Raw genomic sequence first — 24,034 nt, forward strand, 5'->3', positions numbered from 1 at the left:
TCAGGTAAAACCGCAAAAGGCAAAAAACAACCCCGCCCCCCCCCAAAAAAAAAGCCAACAAAAACCAACAAAAAACCCCCAACAAAACCCAGTGGAGCACAAACCCAGGAACAAGAAACAAGGGCAATGACTGGAGAGCAGTAGCGAATGCGGTGGGTGTTCATCCAGCTACATCAATACTTACTTGAATGTGGATGGCCTAAATGCGCCCATGAAAAGACAGAGATTGTGAGAGTGGATCGGAAAACCAGACCCACCTGTAGTTACGGATGGGAAACTTGAAAGAAAAAGACTCCTACAGATTAAAGGTAAGTGGATGGAGAGAAATACACCACGCGGACACTCATCAAAAGAAAGCAGGAGACGCTAGCTATGTTAATTTCAAACAGCACAGACTTCAAAGCAGGGGGAGGTTTCAGGGGTAAAGGAGGGCATCGTATAAAAAACGCCACCAGGTGGGGCTACTCATGGGAGGATTTCTCAGGGGATGCAGCCAGTGTTGGCTGCGGGCCGCTGAAGACGTCAATATTGCTCAGGGACCGTTTTCAAGAATCCATGCGAATGCAAGGGGAGCATGCACCCGAGGTCTTACTTCACTCATGGACTGACGATGAAGAAGGCAGTCCGGTGTTACGAACAGGTTGGAGGAGGACCCTCAGAGCAAACAGGCGAGTCTGTCGGGAGCGCTGAAGCCACGTGGCGGAGCAGTTGTGGACTGGTGACGTCCGGGTGGACAGGGCAGCCGTGGGCCGCTCTCCGTGGAACTCAATCTGCATTCTAGAAGCAGGAATCGTTTGCACCCCTGTTGGCTTTCTCCCACGCACAGAACAGTGGAATAGCTCCAAGACGATGGAAAATGGAGATGGCCAAGTTGGGAGACTAGTCAGGGTACCCACTGAGCTTCGAAGCCTGTTTCAGAGTCTTGAACCATTTTCCTGGAACATGTAGGTGGAGGGGTTGGGGAGGAGGGGTAAGGGACACAGGTTATTTTCCCAAAGACTGGCTCTAGTCTGGACCAGCCGGGAGCTGCCTGGCATTTTTCAGCCTCTCCAAAGCTTCTGGTGGGCGGGGAAGACATAAGGTTTGCACGTCCAGCACGTCCAGCACGGGGCTCTGAAGTGCTTGGCACCGGGCCAGAGTCTGTGGGTGGCCGGAATGTATCTGGGAACTCATCCCCCAGGCTTCTTCAGGGTTTTTGTTTTTTTTTAAAGATTTTATTTATTTATATTTTTAGAGAGTGAGGGAAGGAGGGAGAAAGAGACGGAGAGAAACATAAATGCATGGTTGCCTCTCATACGCCCCCTCCTGGGCACCTGGCCAGCAACCCAGGCATGTGCCTTGACTGGGAATTGAACTGGAGACCGTTTGGTTTGCAGGCTGGCACTCAATCCACTGAGCCACACCAGCCAGGGCATCTCCAGCATTCTTAAGTCTTCCCCATTTTGTGTGGGTCGTTCACCTAAAGCAGACTGTTGTCAGTCATTTTCCTTCTGAAAGAGGTAAAAACGGAAATCAGTAAAATTCTCCTCACGATGCCCTGCGTCATACCAGTCTCCTGGCTCTCTCTGGGGTTTGTGCCCTAGGGCCCGGCTATGGGTGAGATTGTACTAAGGAGCAGTTACTATTAGATCCTTGTTACAGTTACAGCCCAAGTTCTCTTTAATGACAGCTTTTATCACGTCAGATAATCAGCTGGAACACTCCAGGACAGGGCTATCAAAGCCCCTCTTTCTAGTATGTATCATCAGAGAAAAATATTGTGGACCAGCGGGCAGACACTCAGACACCTGCAGGACACACAGCACGAAACATCCCGTCTGAGCACCTGTAAGACCCTCTCCACCCTCAGGAAGAGGCAGCTGTCCGCTTGCCTGTATTAGTGGGAACCAGCCAGGCGTGGCCAGTGATTTTCCGGTGTCGTCTCCTGAAATTCCATCATCCTTTTCTGTTCCTTTTTTTCCTTTTCAGAAATTAAAACAATAATGTACTAAACCATTTATTATTACTTTAGTTTTCTTATCACTTGGGTTTGGTGAGAAGGGTAATGTTTTCACCTTTTCACGCCGTGAAAATTGTGACCTGGGGCATGATACAGAGTGTTTGCTAGAAGACGGTTTTCTTGTTTGAGCCACGTATGTGTCATCAGCAGGCTTCCTCTTCCTGAACGTGGAGAGGGCCTCTGCCTGTAGTTTCCATCTGGAAAAGCAGCTCTTCGGAACCTGGTTCAGCTCGGGGCCCACAGGCTGCTGCTCTCTGCCCCCAGCGTTTTCGGATGGTATTGCAGTCTCCTGGGCTGTGGAAGGGCAACCTTAATCCCTCCTGGCACTTCGCTCTTCTTTACCCTCCACACCCCATCAGCCGCCCGGGCCGATGGATGCTGCTTGCTTCTCTCCCAACACCACCCTTTCCTCTGTGTCTTCACTATCACCGGGCTTTTCCAGATCCCCCCCTTTTCTCATGGCTGATCTGCCTTCTTGCTGATCACCCCAGTCCTAGGCTCATGCGTGCCTCCCAGCTGGAACGTGGGTAACCGTACTGGTGGTTCCCAACATTTTCGTGAGCAAAGATCCACTCCCTGTTGACTTTGAGTTAAAAAAACAAAATGAAACAAAACAGAGCAAAGCAAACAAAAAAACAAACTGTGGACCATCCCATGAGAGTAATTGTTCTTTGGACTCTCAAAGGTCAAAAGAAACACAGGCTATTTCCATTTTTTGTTTCCCAGAATATTAAAAAAAAAAGTGAAGGAATGCCAAAATAGCTTATGAAAATTGTGGTGTGTTTTAATGGTTCGCATTTAACAAATTAGTAATTTTAACATGAGAAAAGTAGGCATTGTAGTTCTGCCTTTCCCAGGCTAATTGGAAGATTTATTAAAACATCAGTTCCCCAGTGTAAGTTGCCTGGGGTCTTATCTTGCAGAAGAACGGATCTGCCTTTAGTGAGCTGCCGTCTCTAGAGGTGGAGCCCTCTTCTGGTTGGGCATTTCCACAGAACGGAGTCTAGAAACCCGGGCCTTAGGCCAGCTGAGCTCACGGGGGAGATTTGTGCCGGAACATCCTTACTGTTCTCTAAAATAGTAGTCCTTTGTGTGCTTTCCATTTGCTGAATAAATGTGTAAGTAAATACCTATAGCCCTATCAGGACTTGGACTTCATCACCTACTGATATAAGACAGAATATATAATGTCACTTACACTTTGCTATGAGTCAAAATATTCAGAGTGTTAGCCTATGTTTGCATATGAATTTAAAAAGTTAATTTTTACTCCATGAGTTGCCTGACCAGTAGTATCCTTTGGAGCCCTCCGAGGTTGGCGGTGGTCATGAGAAATATGTACATTTCCTTGCTCTGCTTTTGAAAATCCTAAGTGGGACAGAGCAGGGCTTGGCGTTGGTTGGTAACTCACTGGTGCCCCTTTTCTTCCCTCACACTTCAGGGTCGAAGTCGCAGAACTGTGTGTGGAATTCCCTCATCGATGGGCTCACGGGCGAGGTCAAGGAGAAGCCGCGGCCAACGATTGTCCATGACCCCCGACCCCCGGAAGAAATCCTAGCAGAGGAATTGCCCCAGCTCGACAGCCCAGAAGCCTTTGTGAAGACATCCTTCAGGTTTGGTGGCTTGTAGCTCTGTCTGTCCTCTCTCATTTGCTTGTGGAGTGACTTTGCCAGTTGGATGCGTCGTCAGCGTGGCCAGCAGATGACCTCATTTCTTGGCACGGAGGAAAATCAGAGTTGATGAAGGAGTGTTGGAATTAATGCTAGCTGGACTTCTGGCTGGATTTCCTGAATGTGGAGAAGATCCTATCAGGAGTTAAGTTGCTGTTGGTATTTAATTGGCATTGGCATTTAAATGCTGAGGCAAAGGATTTACTGATGTTGGCAATTTGAATTGGATTAATGAGCCTTTTGCTTCAAAGGAGGTTGGCATGGGGAGATAAGAAAAGGCACGTGGTAGAAATGAATTCAGCCCTGTGCTTGCAGCCTTCTGGGGGTGGGAGGGAAGGTTACTAAGTCGTAAGAGATGTGAGAGCCGCTGCCTCCCGAATGGAATCCAAGACCTTCCCTTGTGGTTGCCAGGTGGCTGTTTACTGTCTTCTTGCTCTTTGTTTAGTTCGAGTCTTCCTGCAAAGGCCTCTGGCATTTTCTTTCATTGTGACTCTGGCTCCTACCTTCTTACCTCGCGTTAAATGAAAACCAATCTGGGTATGCAGGAGGTGTTACAAGTGACTCCTTCTTTCTGAATGGGTCTTTCAAAATTGTGTTTGAAATACACAGTAGTACCACACGAGAAGTCAGATTCAACGGTTTTGCCAGCCTGCCTTCCTCCCCTCCTCTCTCCCTGTTACCCTGACCTCTTTCCTTTTTCTTTCCATTGGAGAACGCGTTCACACTCTGCACGTGGCTAGCACAACAGATAGAGCTCATTTTTCTCCCCTCATAAGCAATGCAGACAGCCCTTGGAGTCCATGAAATATGCTTGAAAAATGTGCTCTTTTGCATCCAGGCGATGTGTATAATCGCTCAGTAAAAGCCGTTTCATTGTGTGAAGGTTCTCGGCGGAGGATGAATTGTAGATGGGTTCCGAAAGGCGTGATGGATGGAGGTTTGCATTTCTTTGTATAATGTGGCTGATGCGGTGGCGGAACAGGCATTGCAAGGCAAATGCTTTTATTATTCCTGGTTGGGGTTTGGTTACTACATTGCGGGGTCGCAAACAAAATAAAGCCCACTTGAGTAGAGAGAAGTACAGTCTACGAACCTGCGATTCTCTGCAAGTGCTTCGGCGGAGAGGAGGGTGAATGGCCGTCTGGGTCCGTGTGTCCATTCTTGGCTCTTGTCTCCGGTGGAGTCCACCCCTTTGCGTACAGTCTTCCTGCACCCCACCAGGTCCGTTTGCTTCTCCAACGTGCAGCTGAAGGGTGGCTCGCATGCAAAGAACATCCTGTCCCCCAGCCCAAATCCATTGCCATAATCCCTCCTCTTCGCATTTCCTCAGGGCTCTTTAATAGGGGAAAAGTATCGATGACCATGAACTTCATTTCATCTGCTAGTTGTATGATGTGTCGGTGTCTCAGCTTCAGAAATACGGTAGATTCAGTCATAAGGGTTCAGGTCGGGACTTACATCTGGTTCCTGGTGAGACCTTGTGCAGCAGGACGAACACGGCATGTGTAAATGGGCCGACCCTTCGGCCTCTGGAGCTGGAAGCCCGCGGGCATCGGCCATTCATCTATCAGAGTCCTTAAGAGCGTGCGCGCTGCTCGGGAACCGTTCTTTCTTCCAAGGAAGGTAGCTGACTTCAAAGGCAACGTTAGAGGGTGAGTGTCCTCGAATGTAGTTGTCCCTAACTGTGGCGGTCACCACAGTGGCCAGATTTGTCGTATGTAAATTATTATAAGCAAAGCACTAACATGTGGGAAAAGTTGACTTCGCAGGAAGTACAGTGGGGCAGGATCAGGTGACCCTTGTTGTCGCGCTGCTGGTTTTCTGCACGCCCCTGGAGGGCGCAGGGGAGCAGTGAGCTACAGCTGGATTTTAAGTGATGCTGAACGGACGTGTCACTCTGGTGTTCTCCCCTCACGTCTCTCACGGAGTGGAGACACCTGAGAGCTGGTGACATTCCATGCAAGTGACTCTGGGAAATCCAGGAGGAGTGGAAAGTGTGTGTGTAAAACACATTATAGCCCTGGCTGGTGTGGCTCAGTGGATTGAGCATCAGCCTGCAAACCAAAGGGTCACAGGTTTGATTCCCAGTCAGGGCACATGCCTGGGTAGGGGCATATGAGAGGCAACCACACATGGATGTTTCTCTCCCTCTCTTTGTCCCTCCCTTCCCCTCACTCTAAAAATAAATAAATAAAATCTTCAAAAAAACACATTTATACACACTCCCACATACTATCAAGAGACCTGGGCCTGTGATCGGCAGCATCTGCTTTTCTCGGCTTCGGAGGGTCCGCTTTGCCGAGGGGGAGGAGCACAAGGCTCTCAGGGATTGTCATCGTCTGTCCCCTCGCCCCTCTGTAGGGTCGTTGCCACTGAGCAGCAGGAGGTGCGTGGTGGCATTGGCCAGTACCTTTTCTTCTTATTCACACTTGGGGAGCGTTGGGAACCGGGAGCCACAGAGAAGGGTCGTCAGCTTTCATCATTACATAAGATCCAACTTGCAACGACAGTAAGCTCCAATGTGCCAGACTATCAGGAAGTCCAGTTTTTTCTTGGGGTTCTCCTCTCTAACTCTTCTCAAGGACCCCCTAGGCGTCCCAACAATGGCTTAAGAGTCAGCCCTTACCCTGCTCTGCCCCCAGCTCCTGCCCCTGCCAGGGTGAAGGGGGCTTATGTGGAAGGTGGACTTTCTGGCCTCAGTGAAGTCACAAGACTACATCACCACGCCATACCTCCTGCCTCTTGTGATGTCTCCTCCTGTGGGGTCCTGTTGTCCTTTCCCGACACCAGGCCTCAGAGGGCCCCGCCCACTGCTGCCAGACACAAACTAACAACCTCGATCCTCAAAGAGAAGGAGTTAGACGCTTCATTTCACTTCCCCCAGAAATTGCTTCTAGCCAATTGCAAGTATGTGGAGACAGTGATAGGCAGGCCACTTCCAGGACCAAGCGTCTACACGCGTTTTCTATTTGCATAATACCGTCATTCACATAGTTCTTTCAAGGTCAAAGGGACAGTCTGCCCTAAAGGTATATTCTGTTCTCTATCCCCAAATGTGTGCGGTGTTGTTTATATTGATACATTTACAAAAGGCAGGTGTTTTCCAAAAAATTTTTAAAAGTTTGTGTGTTTCAGTCTCCCCCAGGTTCCCCGTTATAACAACAATAACCTTGTTCGGTGTTCTTATCTGGCCAGGCAGGTCCGTTTCAGAGATGAAGAATCTGGCCCCCAAAAGTGCAGCCTGTAGTTTAGATTGAATTCAAACAGGTCAATAAGGACAGTGGTGAGTTGGTGGTCTGCAATGGCAGAAGCAAGGGGTGGCTTGTGTAGACGTTGGCTCCTCAATCTGTATCAGCCCCTGGAATCCCACCCCTAACAAACAGGTCATCTATGGACCCGCCCAGAGCACGTGCTCTCGACACAAATGCGGCTTCAGGAGAAGTCCTCCTCCGAGCAGGCTGCTGCTGGTGGCTGGCAGCGTGCGTGTAGGTTGGTTAGCTGTAACGTGCACGGCCAGAGCGCGGGGCAGAAGTGGGAATCCAACACATAGATTTAGAAACGAGGATTTTGGAAGATGAGAGACACCACCTTTTTCCCCGCCAAAGCTTGTAAGTTGACAGCTGAGGGGCGTGCAGATGCCCCCCCGCCCCAGGTCTAACCCGGTCCCTGACACTGTCCCTCTAGGCCTCTTTGCTGGGCAGGGGGGCTGAGGCAGGCGTGCCGAGTCGGGAAGCAGACGGCTCAGCGGACTCTTGGGGAGAAAGACAGCAGCATGTGCAGGGAAGGGCCTTCTCATCCCTGTCCTGTTCCAGACCCAGCCAGCGAGTACCCCTGGAAAGTATGGCAGGTGTGGGCCCTGGTGTGCTGTGGGCTTTTGCCTCTACTCCCCGTGACAGGGACATGGTGAGCAGCCCAGGTAGGACAGCGCGATGCTGAAAGTGGCTGTCCTGGACTTTACACCTAGTTCTGTTACCATGGGCAGGCCGCTTCCTCTCTTCGAACCTCCGTTTCCTTAACTGTCACGTGTGAGCGTTGAACTGGAACGGTGGTTCTCAGACTGGTGTGCGTCACAGTCACCTGAAGGGCTGTGACATTGTGGGGCTCACCTCCAGGTCTGGCAGTGGGGGGGACGGTGTCCCAGGATGTGCCTTTAGAAGAAGCTTCAGGTGGTGCTGATGTTGCTGCACCAGGACAGCTCCTGGAGAACCACAGAACTACATGAGATTTAACATCCTTTTGAGCTAAAATATTTTGTGTTAATGTGAGCAGGTCACTTACCCGCACTTTGCCGTGTATGCTGCACACCATGTGTGTGCACTTTATCCGCGGGATTATTCTGCCCATTACTCTACCCATGGTGGGGAACCATCATACCCATGTGTAGTGTGCATCCTTATTTCCCCCTCAGAAATCTGGGCAACAAAGTGCGCACTAAGCACGGCAAAATACGGCTTCTAACTTGGCCTCAGTGCTTTCATCTGTGAAGCAGGGATACAGATGCCCACCTCTCAGGGTTGTGGGGGGATTTGAAGCAGATCATTCATTATGCATGTGGAAGAGATAGACCCAGTGTTCAACACCGTGAGCTCATTTCCTATCCCTGCTCAGCACTCACGCAAGCCTCGCCTGCCTTGGACCGCGGGCCGCAGAGGAAGTAGGATCAGATGTGGGCGCTGTGGCTTCAGGTGCGGGCCCTGTGGGCCCTGAGTGCGGGCCCTGTGGGCTCTGAAAGCTCACCGGACCTCTGGCGCGAAAGGTCTGCTTTCCAAACCCGAGCCTTGGAGGAGAAGAAAGTGGGAACGGTAACTAAATAAAGGGCTTCAGTGTCTGGAAAGCAGGCACTTCTGGGACCTGCACCCCAGCTGCCTGTCCCCCTTGTTTTTGCTGACCTGTCCCTTGGAACCTGCTGCTTGGCTCAGGGTTTTCTTAAGAGAGATGAAAGAGAACTAAACCTGGAGCTGAAGGAAGACAGACGAGTCCAGCCAGTGTGATCAGCGATGGGAATCTCAGTACCGGCCACTAGGGGGCCTGAGAGAATGGAAAGAGATGGCTGCTGACAGCCTCTGGCGTGCACCTTTGCGAAGGTGAGACCCGGGCCAGATTGCACTGAAGGTCAAGGACAGCAGTTGTTTACTGAGCATCTACTGTGCCCAGGAACTCCACCTTCCTTTGCTTATTCGGTCTCCCCAAACCCTGGCAAGGTAATGTTGTCTCGCTTGTACAGGTCAGTAAACCGAGGCTCAGAGACATCAAGCAACTTATTCAGAGTTGCTCAGCAGGTGGCAGAGGTGGAAATGCTCACCTAGCCCACCTGGCTCCAAAGCCTTGGCTTCTCCACCATGTTTTTACCTTGACTCCTGTGCTTCTGGGTTTGCCGTTAGTGAGATGAGGTAGCGTGGTTGGTGCCACCAGTTTGGACGTGCTGCTTGGATTACGTGTATAGTCTGACGCTTCTCCTGTGGGGCCGACCGGGGTCTGTTACACTGAACCCCTTCTCTAGTCTACACTTACAAGTTTAGTGCACCCACCCCTTTTGCATAGGACTCCTTGAAGGCAGTGCTCCTCGAACTTCATGTCCAGTGAGTTCCTTGGGGGCTCCTGTTCGACACAGACCCAGATTCGTCAGGTCCAGCTGGGAGTCTGCGACTCCACATTCGTAACAAGCTCCCCCATGATGTGAGGGTCCGAAAACCGCCCTCTGAGGAGAGAGGAGCGGGCTGTGGAATAGGCGTGCTTCTGCAAACTTCCTTCTAAAGTATGTGCTTTGAGTCCTGGTTTTGAGTCTCAGTTTCCTCATTTCACAAAGAGAGCCGGTGAAGTAGCCACCCAGGCCTTGGGGACTGTTGGCAGGATTGGGTGGGCTGGGGGATGTGACAGTCCCCAGTTCTTCTCCCCCAGTTTTCAAAACCGTGTTTAGGAGTGAAGTGATCCTCCCTGCCTGGACACCTGACTGCCCCCCATCCCCCCAAGCCCTTTCTTCTGTGCCCGGGCTGTGCAGTGAGCCCCAGGCCGCGCACATGAGCCCTGCGGGGACCTCGCGAGCAAGGCTGGCCACTGGCCTGACCTCCTTGGACAGTAGCGGAAATTCTGAAGCCATCAGGGCATCGGCCGTCCCCGTTACTTCCCTTGAACTGTGTGACTCCCAGCGTAGGCTGAGTTGCCAGGTTTTGACACTTTCGCATTTGGAAGAGGACCACGCTCACTCCCGAGAGAATCACCGGGGCCCGGTGCGCTTCTCTGCCCAGGGCCGAACGGACTTATTTGGGCTTGGGCAGAAGCAGGCCTGGTTCTATACATAGCTTGCCAAGGAGACGTTGCAGAGAGCAGGCAGGACCGAGCCAACACTCTCGGCTGCGGATGAGATTAAGGCCTTGTCAGATCCCATTTAATGGATTGTGTTTTCCATGCAGAATTAAATCACGGAACTCATCCTCGTTCTGGCTCTGGCAGCCACTTTTCCAGCAGGGGCTGCCGCCAAGAAGCCCGTTTCTGACTTGATTGCTTTCAGGAAATGTGCAATCTGGCTGATGACACGGCGTGGCGGGGGTGGGGGGGGCGGTGTCCCCTGCAGCTTCGGACCCCACCCCGGGATGAGTCATAGGTTAAAATTCCCAATTAGCTCGCGGGAAGTCTGGTCACACGTCTGCCTCTGTCACTGCATGCCGGTCACCCCCTGGTGGGTGACTTTGGGGACACCTGCCTTCCTGACTCAGTGCTGCCCCCTGGAGTTGACATTTCCCCCCTGTGGTCTTCACTCATCCCCATCAGTCGGGTCTTCCCCAGATTTGCTAAGGGAGCGATGAGAGAATGAATTCCGAAAAGTTTCTGTCGCAGTGTTGCCTTCCTATTGGGGAGGCATTCGGGTTTCTCTTCATAAGTCAGTTTTCATGGAAGGATTTTTCGCTGCTGGGAGTCGACAAAGCGTATATCATGAGGTGCCATTCCTCATGCATTCCACGGAATTTTGGAAAAGTGGGGGTTTTGTTTCTGCGGCGGCCCTGTGGATGCACTTTTCCCATCTGCGATGGCAGGGAGTGTCTTAGACCCGTGGCCCCTGTTTCTGTGCAAAGAAATGTGTCCCTGTGGTGGCCAGTGCTGTGTTTCTCTCCCAGGAGTGCCGGGAATGCTAACGCTAGCTGCCCCTGGGAGACATGGGTCTCCTGGGGTGGTGCCATTGGCTCAGGGACTCCCTGATGGCCTTGCTGAGCTTTCTTTAGAGCGGCACTGTGGTCTAAGGCCCTGGTACCCCACCTCCTGTCCTCTCCTTCACTGGGAGTCAGACCTGCACCCCAGCTCTCCCGGCCTCCCCAGCGCCTCTTCCATGTTCTCTCACACTCATCGCCCCTGATAGGTTTCCTGCATCTGCTTTCCCGCGGGGCGGTGATCCCTGGTTGGCCCCCCTGCCAGCCCCGTGCAGTGACAGAGATACCCTGGGCCATCCCCTCTGGGCGTCTGTTCTATACCTGCGGCCAGGTTTGCACGCACAGGAGGGGGGCTGGTCTGCGGCCCCCTCCACCCCCCAGCGCACACCCCTCAGAATGACTCCTAGTGGTGCATTTCACATCCCTGTTAGCGGATCCACCCCCCAGGGAGGAGCTGGAGCTTCAGCACTGCCTGGGGGTGGGGGTGGGGGTGGGGGTGGGGCAGAGGGCTGGGAGCCTTCATCCGAATCTCCCCACCAGAGTCAAGTGTGGATGCCCCACCCCTCTTCCTGGTTAGCCACAGGAACTCGTGCCCCAGGCCACACGGAGACCTGAAGTGCCCAGCAAGTCCCTGAGGGTTCAGAGGAAGAGCTTCCGACCCCCACCCCCTCCCCAGTGCTTTGGATCCCATTGAGGTCCCTCGTGATTCTCAGAGTTCTGGATCAAGTGGTCCAGCCTTTCGCCCCTGGCTCCTTGGTCTCCTTGTCAACCTCACGGGCCATCTCCCCAACCACGGTCCCAGGGCATTCCTGAGGTCCGGCGTTCCCACGTGGGAACGTCTGAGGCCCTTCCAAGCCACGCAGAACCTGAACACCAGCCTGAGGGAGTTAAAACCCAGCTTCCCTCCGCCTAACGCTACTGGCCACGGAGTTTACTGGGACGTAGACCGTCTGGTGTGTGGGCAGACGTCCCTCTGCAGAGAGAGGACACACAGGTCTCGCCCCTGCCCCTCTTCTGCTCCAGTTTCCCTTCTCCCTAGAATCCCCCGCAGCCAGAAAAGCTGGCCCTCTCTTTCCACCTCTCCTGCATTATCGCCTCCTTCTCCCCAGGACCAGGCCTTGGGCTCAGGCATGATGGCGGGGGAGGGAAAGAGACAGATCGGCCTAGTGATACGGGCCCCTGCACTGGGAAACAGCTCGGAAGCACCATATGTTATCCCTCACAAGCTTTTGGTGATGAATGACTGTACTGCATTTGTGGGTTTTTTTGCAACAAAATTAAGGCACCCTAACTAAAAATAAAGTAAAACCCTTTAAGACTCTGCCCTGTGATAACGCAGGTCTGGACCTCGCCTGACTGGGGATTGGCCCCTGCCCTCTGCCCTGGTCCGTTGCTAATCCCAAGGTACTGTGACCCTGTGTCTCACTCGGTACACATTTTTGTTCCCACTCACAGCCTTAGGGCAGGGGTTCCGCCCCTGCTAGCAGGAAAGGAGTGGTTTCCTTCTTATTAGAATCTTTGAACTATCGGATCTTTCTTCCTACCCTACTCCAGTGCACGCTCAGCAGCCACATCCTGTGCTCGGTGCTGGAGCCGCACACAGTGAACTGGACCAGCTCATGTCCCCCCGCCCCTCCCCCCCCCCCCGCCCTGGGGGTCTCACGGAGATCCAGGGGGATACATTGCAAGGCACGAGGTGTGACTGCGCAGCAGACCACCCCGCAGCATCACGGAGTGTGGGCCGGGGTCGGGGGCAGGAAGTCACCACGCATGTGGAAGGGCCTGCTGGGTTTGCATCTGGGACGTGTGAAAGGAGGCAGTGCTGGAAGAGTGAAGGCAGGACCCAATATGTGGGGGGACTTGTTTCCCACGGGAAGATGCTTTGGTTTTGTTCCACAGGCCGAGGCCGTTGGGGCTCTTGGAAATCTCGGGGGGGAGTGGAAGGGAGACTGCCTGTTTTCCCCTTCAGTGACAGGGTTAGGGCTTACATTTCTGTGCCTCGGTCCCCAACACACAGGGCATCAAAATACAGGTTTCCTGGGCCCCGCAGAGAGGGACTGACGGAGCTGGGGAACAGCGCAGGCTCCAGACACCTGTGGGGCCCAGAGAAGGAAGGCCAAGGGCAGTTTGGGGAAAAGACTTGTGGCAACTATGTTTTCTCACATGGAGAGGCCATTAAAACACAAAACAAAACTCCTAAACACAGTAGCAGCTAAGGTTATTGAATAGACAGCCCCTCCCCTGTAACCTAGCTGCCCCCCATTTACTGGTTACTGTTGAATGCAGCAGAAATAAGTTTGCTAGGATGAGTCCCCTGCAGGCCCTGGAGGTGAGTTTACCTGGGGAGGGAGCGATGTCTGAGTGATCACTGCAGATCCTCTGGCCCCCGGTTTGGGGGAGGGGGTGGTTCTGGCCCAGGTGAGGGCGCTTGGCCCTTGGAGGCGGAGCCTGGCAGGCTGTCTGAGGGCGTGACGCAGGCGCTCTGCAGAGTCAGAAACGGAAAGATGCCAATCAAACAGCAGACTTGGACTGTGGGTCCAAACCTTGGATCTGTTCATCATTTCCATTCCCCGAAGATGGTCCAGATTTAGAATTAGAAAAAGGTGTAGGAAGGGGGCTGAATTGTATTTAGTAAATTACGTGTTTCTCCCATGCTTGGCTGGTTATTTTATCCTTGATTATGTCTAACTGAGGTAGAGATTGAGATTGAGAGAGAGTGAGAGGAAGAGAGAGAGAGAGAGAGAGAGGGAAAGAGAGAGAGATCAACAAGTTCTAAAATTATTTCTCCTTCTCACACATTGAACACCACCAGTGACATCGCCAGCAACTATGAGTGAATTCCCTCCACACTGTAATTTCATCTTCTCTTGGCTGAAAGCCTTGTGTTTTGTGACACTTAGTGGTGGTCTCTATTTTCTTCCCATTTATCGTCTTCCTTCTGTTTCGGGGGTTCTTCATCCAGGCTGCCCTGGGTCCGGCAGCCCTGAGAACCGGGCTGCCCTGGGTCCGGCAGTCCTAAGAACCGGGGCTCCGCCTGCACCGCAGCCTCCCCGCTGTGCCCCCCTCCTTCCCTCCACCCTCCCACTTCGGTGTCCCTGTTCCCTGGTGCCTGCTGTCGCCCCCGGGGCCTTTAACCTAATGGCCATTAACGCCTGTCCTGACTGCAGGACCCAATGCAGACTTTGCTCCCTTCCAGTGTTTCTGGACCGGGCGTCTACAGTTTTGCAGTGATCACAGAATGCACTCCCCCACCCCACGGGATGCCATATGTCCATGCCATTTAAGATAACTGAAGTGTCACCAAATGTCCCTTATGCTGTCTTTCTCCAAGAGCCAACTCAACAGAATGGAAGCGAATGGCATGTTTGCCACTGGGAACGTGCCGTGTGGAGGCTCTCGGCAGCCTGTGTGGGAGGCATGGCTGTTTTTACTCACCGTTCTGGTGACTGACACGGTGTCACCACCTTCTGGACACCCTGACTTGGACACATTGCCTCGGTTTCTTACTCACCGGCCATCTTCTCCAAAATGAGATTTTGTCCTAAAAATAATACATTACCTTGCAGGATATTGGATAAATGATAAAATTTTAAAAATCCTGAATATAATTCATGCTATCATTTTGGCATCCTTCCAGAAGTCTTTGTATCATTGCCTTATATTTATAGTTGTAATTACAGTCCAGATACAATTTTGTATGCTTTTTTTTACTGAATATTTTATCTGAAGCATTTTTTATGTTGCCATATAATTGTGTGTGTGTGTGTGTGTGTGTGTGTGTGTGTATGAGAATGTGTGTTGGACATTTAGGTTGTTCCTGGCTTTTTACTCTTTCTTACCTAATTAAAATTTCATTTTATTTATTGATTTTAGAGAGAGAGAGAGGAAGGTGGAGGTAGAGATAGAGATAGAAAGAGAAACAGTGAGAGAGAAACATCAGTTTGTTGTTCCACTCATTGATCCATTCATTGGTTGCCTTGACTGGGGATCGAACCTGGAACCTTGGTGTATCGGGAAGATGCTCTAACCAACACAGCCACCCTGCCAAAGCTCTTTTCACTCCTTAAAGGAATGTGATGATCAAAATCTTCAGGCATCTAGATATCGCCATACTTCCAGCTGCATCTTTTGGGTGGATAACTGGAAGAGGATACACTGGTTCAAATGACATCTGTACTCTTGATAAACCATGTCGCAAGCAGAACCCAGAGTAGCCCCTTCCCATGGGTTTTATCTACATTTTAAAAGTTGATGATGAAGTTGGAAATTTTTATAATCTTCCAAACCGTTTGAATTTCTTTTTTATATGTGTCTCTTGCTAATATATATTGTATTTGTTTCATTGAATTTGAAGAATTATGACTCTATTTATACGTCATCACATGTTGCAATTTCTCCCTCGTATGTTGTTTACAAACAGGTTTCTGTCATAAAAGGGGCACGTGCACACAGAAAGGGGAACAGGGCAGGGGGCACCTGCAGTGCTTTCTTCCCGTGCTGCTAAAATCCGACCGATTTCCTCTATGAATAGATTGAACTTCTCTTTAATCACACAGGATCGTGTTCTAAAATTCAACATGATCACACTCCCCCACATTTGCATTTTCGTGAATATCAAACATTTTAAATGTCACGCAGCGGACGCATCCTGACTTAGTCAAGCCTTTGTTGATGTTTGGAAGCTGAAATGTTTCCAGTGTTTTGGCAGAAGTAACATGAGCAGCGCTGGGATGGACGTCCTTGCGTAAACAGATTTTGTGTGGGCGTGGGATATTCCCTTGGTGTGGGATCTCAGGTCGCGGGCGGAGCCGGTGGAAGTCCCCAGGTGAGCGGTGTGGTCTGGGGTTAGCGGTCCTCCGGCCAGTAACACCTTTGTCCTCCCTCCTTAGCCACTGTCCAGCCCGGCTTCACTCGACATTTTCTGGTCGAACAGGTGAGAACCGCAGTCTCTGTGGTCTTAGAAGGTTTTGCCTCTACCTGTCCCCTAATTGATACATAGAATCTACATCATTTTGATATTCACATTGTCCATTGATGTAGGACCTGGGGGAGAATCCTTGCCCAGCTAGACTCAGCATTCTTGGTGTACGCCACAGTGGGGTGCAGTGCCCTAGGAATTTGGGAGTTGGGGTCCAGCAAGGCTTCTCCGAACAAGGTCGTTTGGCTGAGTCTTGAAGGCAAGGTAGATGGTTACCTTTATGGTTAGGTTTTGCGAGGGGAAGGCAAGTTCCAGAGTCAGAAGGTTTGGGGCCTGTTATTAGGAAGTATAGTGGCTTAACATTTAAAAAAAAATGCCATCAGTCTTGGCTGGTATGGCTCAGGGGGTTGAGCACTGGCCTGCAAACTGAAAGGTCACCAGTTCGATCCCTGGTCAGGGCACATGTCTGGGTTGTGGGCCAGGTCCCAGGCTCGGGGTGTGGGAGAGGCAATAACAGATTGATGTTTCTCTCACACATCAATGTCTCTTTCCTTCTCTTTCCACCCTCCTCCCCTCTCTTTAAAAAATAAAATCTTGAAAGAATAAAAATGAAAACTAAAAAAATGTCATCAGCTTTAGCGCTGCCTTAGCTGAAGTCGCAGGGATTCCAAGTCCTCTCCTGCCCCAACTCTGCCCTGGTGTCCTGCAGTATCCCTACAGGCCCCCAGGGGGCGATAGAAAACACAGGTGGGAATTTTGTTGGTCCCAATGCCCGGAGGTGGGGCTGGGGGAAGATTTTAACCTCCTAAAATACAAAGGACCCTCAAACACAAGAAGCTGATCTGCCCAAATGCTAATAGCAACCCCATTGAGAAGAAGCCCCTGGTATAAGCAACCGAATTGCCTTGGGAGCTTCTCCTACCTCCCCTGAACTGCCCACCCTTTCTCCTTCCTCCCTGTTTAAATTTTCGCCTTGGGGAAATGCGAGTAGCTGAAAGTCTAAAGGCTAGAGGATGATGCAGTTCTCAGATTGGGAACACAGTGTTTTTTATTGTTTTTTACTGCACGAGCTCCGAAATGAAGGGGGAAAATCACGGTCCCAGGAGTTGGAAGTCTGGAGTTCCCACCCGGCCTCTGCCACTCGCCTAATTGCTAGGCTTGGGGGCGAGTCCCTCAGTGTGACAGTTTGTCAGAGAGGATCAATAATACTGCCTCAGAGTTACCGTGAAAATAAAATAAATGGAGAGAAATGAAAAGTATAAAGTGGTGAAGTCCTAGAAAACATAAGGCATTATTTTGAACAGTTACCAGTAATAGTAATTTTACAATAATGAAGCATGACCACCATAGGTGTTATTAACAGTGCTCACGTAAGCATGACAATCACAGAAAACCCACCCAAATCATGATCATACTTTATTATTTGCAGCAGTCAGGAAGCAGTTCGTCCCTTTGACCCTGAGAGCGGGGAGTTACCGAGGCCGGGATCCCCACACCCACCTGGCTGCGGTCATTTGCTTTTGTCCAGTACGTGCTTTGCCGCTGGCTGGCCGGTGAGGGGAAGAGTTACTAATGGGGGAGGGGTGAGAAGGGGCAGCTTGGGAGTTGTCAGCGAAAGCACAAGCATTGTTCTGTGGCCCTCCAGTCAATAAATAAGCAGTTACACCCTGCACAGTGCTTCTGCAATTAGCTCCTCCGTCTCCATTCTCTCCGGCTATTTGTTTGGCTCCAGTCCTTGGCACCTCTCACCTTTCTGCCGTAATAGCCTCCCAACTGGCCCCTCTGACTTCGGACCCCCCTCCTCCACCCATTCTGCGGTTAAAAACCTCCAGCGTCTCCCCCTTGCCTGCAACATCTGCGCTCGGCTGAGGTAGGGGGAGACACTGTTGAATCAAAGTAATTTGCTACTACTGGTAATTAGAGCGCAGAAGCCTGTGAATAATTTATTCTCTTTTTGTTTTACTCTTTAGAAACCAATTAGAGCAAGGTTCACTGTATCATTGCTGTCTAGCGTGGGAGAAGGGTGGAATTAGAGCTAATGCGTGGAAAAATTGTGAATAATGCCGTGAGTAACGCCTGGATGTGCCCGCAGACGGCGTCACTCGTCAGTTATGTTGTGGGAGGAAAGAGTTGAGAGCCAGTAGCCTGAGGAACAAAGTCCATGTTCCTTTGCACATCCTCAAAGGGATCCATGGTATGGTCCTTATTTTGTCTTGATCCTTCCCTCCCACCACCTCCCCTCTCCTGCCATCTCTGCACCTTGCCCCCCAACACACACACTTCTCCCTGCTCTGGTGCTGTCCCCCAGCTACACCAGTTGTAATGACACTGATTGGTTTGGGTGGGGCTGACCCCACCTTCAACCTCCTGTGCTGAGCCCTGTACCGTGCCTGGCCTGCGGAGGTACAAGACTCCCTCAACCACTGGGATTGGGTGGAGAAGGGTGGGTGCCTCTAGCTGGGCCAATAAGAACCAACCTGTGCTTCAGCAGGAATTAGTTGGAAAGTGGTGCCAAGCTGGTAGGGCGTATGTCTGGGCCTGCCAGGGGCCAGGTGGCCCCCAAGGGGAGGAGCCCAGGTGAGTACGAACTGAGGAAGAAGGGAGGGCCGAGGGACAGGTGGCTACAGAGTCACGGTGGCATCCTGGGAGTCCCTGGTGCACTTGACGTTAGATAAAGCTTGGTTTTATGAGCTGATATACTGTCTGTCTATGTATCTGTCCTTCTTGCTGAAGTCAGTTTCTGTCACCTCAGACTCAGTGTCCTGACCAGGATACTGGGCTCTCCAGCATTCCGAACCTTGGCGAGCGCTTTGTCCTGATGTGTTCCTGCTCCCGGCCCGGGATGCCTCCCCCATCTCGCAGCCCTGTGTGTCTGCCCAGGCCCGGGTTGGACGTCCCCCGCCTCTCCATCTGACCCAGGCGGACTTGAGTCTCGTGCCTGTGTCCCTGTAGCCCAGGGTCACACTGGTCACTGCCCTTTGTCTCACCATTAGCTACGTGGGTGTTGGGATTTCTGACCCCTTACTCACGAGAGCCTTAACTTCACACACTTTGTTGTTGACATTTATACCCCTAACCGTTTGCACAGCTGCTCTGAGGTGACAGTGAATATTTGTTGACCGGCATGTAGCAGAAAAAGAGAAATAATGGAAGGAAGACATGAAGAAGGGAAGAGAGGAAGGACACTTAGTCCTTTACAATAGGAGTCCTGGACTCGGGCTGGGGGTGAGGGGAGACGGGAACCACTCGCTGGATAACTCGGGGAACCTAGTAAATCCCTTTCTCTGGGAACTGTTTGTGCTTGACAGCTGCAATGTACGGTGGCCCCCAGAGGGGAGGAGTTTAGCGCAGCACACGTGGGACTGGCAGAAAGAGAGGCCAAGGCAATGCTCCGTCACACCAAGTCACGGTCAAGGACGCTGTGTCCTGCGCCACTGAAAAACTCCTGCCAGCCGGTGGGATGTCAACTCCGGCAACGTCTCTCGGGACTCTCCCCTTGTCGCCATTCCCTAGTGCAGGCTGTCCCCATTGGACTACTGCAGTGGTCCTCTCACAAGGCTCGCTGCCTGCCTTCTCACACACACACACACACACACACGCTTCATCCTGGATGTTGGGTCGGAGTGATGCAGGCGATGTGCTCCGGTCACAGCCTTGATTATAAAGCTTCATAAGATATCTCTGTGAAGCAACCCTTGGGACTTGCTGTGGAGTGGCCTGAGCTTTCTTCCACTTGGTATCGTGCTATTAACTGAACTACAAACTTTATTAGGATTTTGCCCATTTTTCCACTGGTGTCCGTTTTCTGTCCCTGGGTCCCGTCCAGGACACTGCTGCACTGTGCATGGTCTTTGTGGCCTCATTAAGTCTCCCGCGGTCTGTGACGCTTTCTCAGACTTTGTTTCGCATGACCTTGACAGTTGTGAGGGGTGCTGGTCAGATGTGTGCACTGTCTCTGAAATTGGGTTTGTTTGATCTTCTTATGATGAGTCTGGGGTTACGGGTTTTGGGAGGAAGACCACTGAGATGAAGCTCTTTCCTCGTCACATTATATCAGGGGGTGCATGATATCCCCAGGGTACCACTCACTGTGCTAAACCCAATCACGTGGTTAACAATGTTTACCCGGTTTCTCCACTGTAGAATTACTATTTTTTCCTCTTTAGTCTCTTAATTCACTGGATACCAGTCGCTGAGTCCAGCCCACACTCAAGGGGAATGGGATTAAGCTCCACTTCCTGGAAGGGACACTCTTTATTTAATGTTATTTAAAGCATCCTATTCTTTACACTTGCCCACTTAAATGCTTTCAAAGTCTCTAAACGGATTTGAGCTTCAATGACAGGCATAAATCATGGCTTCCAAAGCTATCTCCCTGACAACTAAATGAAAAGCCTTGGAAATTTTTATTCCATGGGCAGGAGAAAGAGTCCATTCTGAGGAATCAAAACAAAGTGAGCAAATGAACCTATTAGCATATAATTGTTCTGTAAAGTAGCTCACCGTGGAGCTGGTGAATAACAGACCGCCGCCTGAGCCCCTCACTGCCTCCATTATTCACGAATGCACAGGGGAAGGGTAGTGAGGCTACCCAAGGCTTTTCCCATTACTCCCAGCGTCTGTGGCCGGCTGGCGTGCTGAGGGGTTCTGCTGGTGGGTAAGGGAAGAGGGCAGGAGGGTGCATCTTGCTGCTGTAACAACCACGATTGCTCGCTCCCTAGCCAGGCGTGCCGGGGAGGAGCCCGCACAGGGTCTGATGGGCAGGATGTGGAGGCTCTGGCTTCAAAGCCTGCGGTCTCAGCTCTCAGGAGAAGTGTGAAGGGAATGCTTTTGAAATTGAAATCGAAATGAGTCACAGCTCTGATTGTTTTCCATTTATAATCTGGCTGGGTGAGATCACCTAGGCGCGTCACTTGATGTCCACGGGAGGGTCTGTGGATGATGTGGAGGGGGAAGCAGCTGGTGCAAGAACCAGGACGCAGGAGGACCCGTCTGGTCACTCCCGTGCTCACTGGGTCATCTGCCCTGAGAGGCAGGAGCTGGACGAGAAGTAGGTGGGTTTTGGCAGCAGGCACACCTGAGTTTCAATCTTGACCCAGCCAGTTATAGTCAAATGACCTTTGCAGGTTCATCTTTCTTGGGCCTCAGATTTCTCAGCTGCAAGACGGAGTTGATGAAACTTTCCTCGGATGGTTGTTACAAGGATTGAATAAGATAATGCCATTTAAATGCCTACTCGGTACTTGAGTGTTGCATCAGAATGCTGTTGGTGCAAGTAACAGAAAATGCAACCCAAAGTGCCCCCCCCAAAAAAAATATCAAAAGAATATTTATGTTAGTTCACATAAATAGAAAAGCAGTAGTGGGGTTACTCTGGGATTGGTTGGTTCAGAGGCTCAACATTGTCATCAAAAGCCTAGATTCTTTCCATCTTTCTGCTCCGCCTTCCTCAGCAGGACGGGCTAGTCCTCAGAGTGGTGTTCCTCACAGTCGTAGTGTGGCTGCTGAAGCTCCAGACATCAGGTTTATAGAGATGACAAGCTCCAGAGGCAGATGAGGTCTTAAGAATGAGAAAACTTGTTTAAAAGCAGCCTCACTCTAAATCTTCCTTCTCTAGTTGACTACACTTCATGCCTCATTGACTGGAATTACATCACAGATTTGTGTCTAAATCATGGGTTGCCATGATTGATTTAGTCCAATCAGGGTCCACTCCTGGACCACTGTAATTTGTTTAGACCAATCAGGGTCACTCCTGGACCACTGTAATTGGTTTAGACCAATCAGGGTCCACTCCGGAGGCAAAGCTGGTCCAGCCTCCCTGGTGCAATGGTCATACTTTTACCTGGAAAAATGTCTGGGCTCTGTTAAAAAGGAGGAACATCAGAGTATGTCAAAACTTTTGCAGATGCAGCATATAAGGTTACTGAGATAATTCATGAGGCTGGTCTTTGGCCTGATCGATTAGAGTGTAGATACTTTTTCCTCTCCTTTAAATTGGTCATTCGGTTCATTCTTTAATATCGTAGAATCTCAGAGTTTGAAGGAATCTCTCTAAAGCAAGTCTAAAGAAAGATCATTTTCTCTTCTTGGATTCCCAGCAGAGCACAGGACTCTCTCCGGAAAGCACACCCAAATGACGTCTGGCAAACCAATCCTGGGGTTGTAGCTTAGGGTGATAATTTACACCAAAATTAATCGAAATGAAGTAAAATCACAAATTCAGCTTCTCGTTGCTCTAGGTATATTCTGAGTGTTCAGTGGCCACATGTGGCTGGTAGGTACCACACCAGACCACACAGGTCATGTAACGATTCTGTCACTGCAGGACGTTCTGCTGGGCGCTGCTGTCACCTATGACCCCCCCGACACTCCCAGGTTCAAAATTCTGAGGAAGCAAGAGGCTCAGGAAAATGAACTTCCATGTACGGATTTAAGAATTTGCTTGGTTGAAAAAGTAACCAATAAAAATGATTTATGGGTCAACATTCAGAAATCCTCTCCAGAAGTTATTTGTCAGTTGAGCTGTATATAAACTAGGATGAATGATTCTCCATGTGCCTATATTTGCAACATGAGTTTAATTAATTAGTATCCAATTTATTTTGTGCCTACTCATTGATGCCCATAAACCTCAACTCCTGGGTATTCCAGAAATGATAGCCTCTGGCGTTTTTTCTCTTCTCTTGGTCTGCCTAGTGTTTGCATTTCCCAGTTGTTAATGCTTTGTCAACCAGGTGATAGAGGAAGGAGAGCTTATTAAATTGAAACAGTGAAAAACGACAGCTTGTCAGCATCTCAGGTGAAGCTTTCGTGGGAGAACATTGGCTCAAATGAGGAATTTGGATCATCTGTTGATTGAATTATCTGCTGATATTATTAATAATCATTCCTTACATTGCAATATCCCCTTCATATGTGTTATTCCATTTAATCTTCACAGCAGACCTGAGAGTTATCCTATCATTCTCATTTTCAGACAAGAGACGAGACTAGATTACCACTATATAATGGAGTACATCAATTGGAAGTTGTGCTTTTGAATAAAATAGGAATTTGGTTCTATCACTGAACATACAGTATATATTTCAAAAGATGATAAAACTAGGATTTGAACCCAGCACTCTGGGTTCATAATTCAGTGCTATTCATAGCATCCCTGGCTTCCATTCTTTGTTCTTCACTTTATCTTTTTATCTTTCCGTTTGCCAGAGATATTTAGCAGATGGCCACACTAAACTCTCATAGGAAATTGTGAAATACAAAATAAATGGGCTCAATTAATAAGTAGTCACGGAAGAGTGTGAGATCTTGACATTAAAGGCATGCTAAATTATATAAAGGTATATGAGTTATAATGGAATTTTCTTCTGCAACTGAGGATGTAAACACATGGATTGATGCAAACCGCTTGTTTACTGCAAGTAACCGTGTCCACACACGTGCTGGGAAGATGTCAGAGAAAGTGGAGGGTGGGAGTGGGAGATGGTGAGTGGAATGGAGAGACACGTTCCGTTTCCCTCGTGTGTTCTCTGTTAATACTGCATCCAGGGAGGAAGCACTCTTTCAACTGATGTGGACAGACCCTGGATAATAGATCAAGTGAATCAGACAACAAATAGGGAAGTGGAAAATGATTTTTGGCTGTTTTCATGATTTAATCTGACAACGAACAGCCTTGGTGACTTCCCCTTCTGCATCTTCTCCAGGGGACGGAGGATTTCATCCTCTGGCAGTGAGTCCATCCCTCCCCTGGCTGATAGTTCAATTTTAGGGCCTTTCTTTGACTATGATTGCTAATCAGCTCTTTTCCAAGCAGTCTTCACGTTGCTTTTTAATAATGGTGACACCCACACAAAGCATATGACAAGGATTAATTTGATTGCGTTGTCCAGAAAGTGGAGCGTGGGCTCAAAGGGTGCCGCAACTGCACAGCCCTGGACGAGCCAGGTGATGCTGACGTTTTTCCTAACGGACAGTGAGGATGGAAACTGCTGGGTTTGGAGGTGGACCTTGGTCTATTTTTAGGTTGCTGTGGTTTCTTGCTGTGCAGCTTTGCCTGCAGCATGAAAGCTGGTTTCTGGGAGCAGACTCCCCTTCACAATACATGCTGTATATAGTATCTTGCAGGGTCTTTATGGACCCAGACTATTACTTTGTTAAAACACGAATAGTCTCATGCCCCATCCTGGTTTATTATACATAGGAATAAAATGAATGAATGCATGAATGAATGAATACACGACTCTGTGAGTAAGGTTGAACTCATGAAGAAAATATAATGCTTTATGAATTCTAGGTTTTA

At 50.1% G+C, this 24,034-nt stretch overlaps 1 protein-coding gene across 6 annotated transcripts in view; it reads left to right on the top strand.

The window, feature by feature from the left end:
- Positions 1-24,034, top strand: part of PDE1C (phosphodiesterase 1C) — a 364,388-nt gene that overhangs the window by 64,563 nt on the left and 275,791 nt on the right. For all 6 annotated transcript variants that reach the window (XM_045827375.1, XM_045827378.1, XM_045827379.1 and 3 more), the window contains exon 3: positions 3,441-3,612. In XM_045827375.1, coding sequence (XP_045683331.1) covers positions 3,441-3,612 — 172 coding nt within the window. The remainder of the gene's footprint in view (positions 1-3,440; positions 3,613-24,034) is intronic.

Source organism: Phyllostomus hastatus, unplaced genomic scaffold (assembly GCF_019186645.2).
Source record: "Phyllostomus hastatus isolate PE091 unplaced genomic scaffold, TTU_PhHast_1.1 phas_scaffold_78, whole genome shotgun sequence".
Lineage (NCBI taxonomy): Eukaryota > Metazoa > Chordata > Mammalia > Chiroptera > Phyllostomidae > Phyllostomus > Phyllostomus hastatus.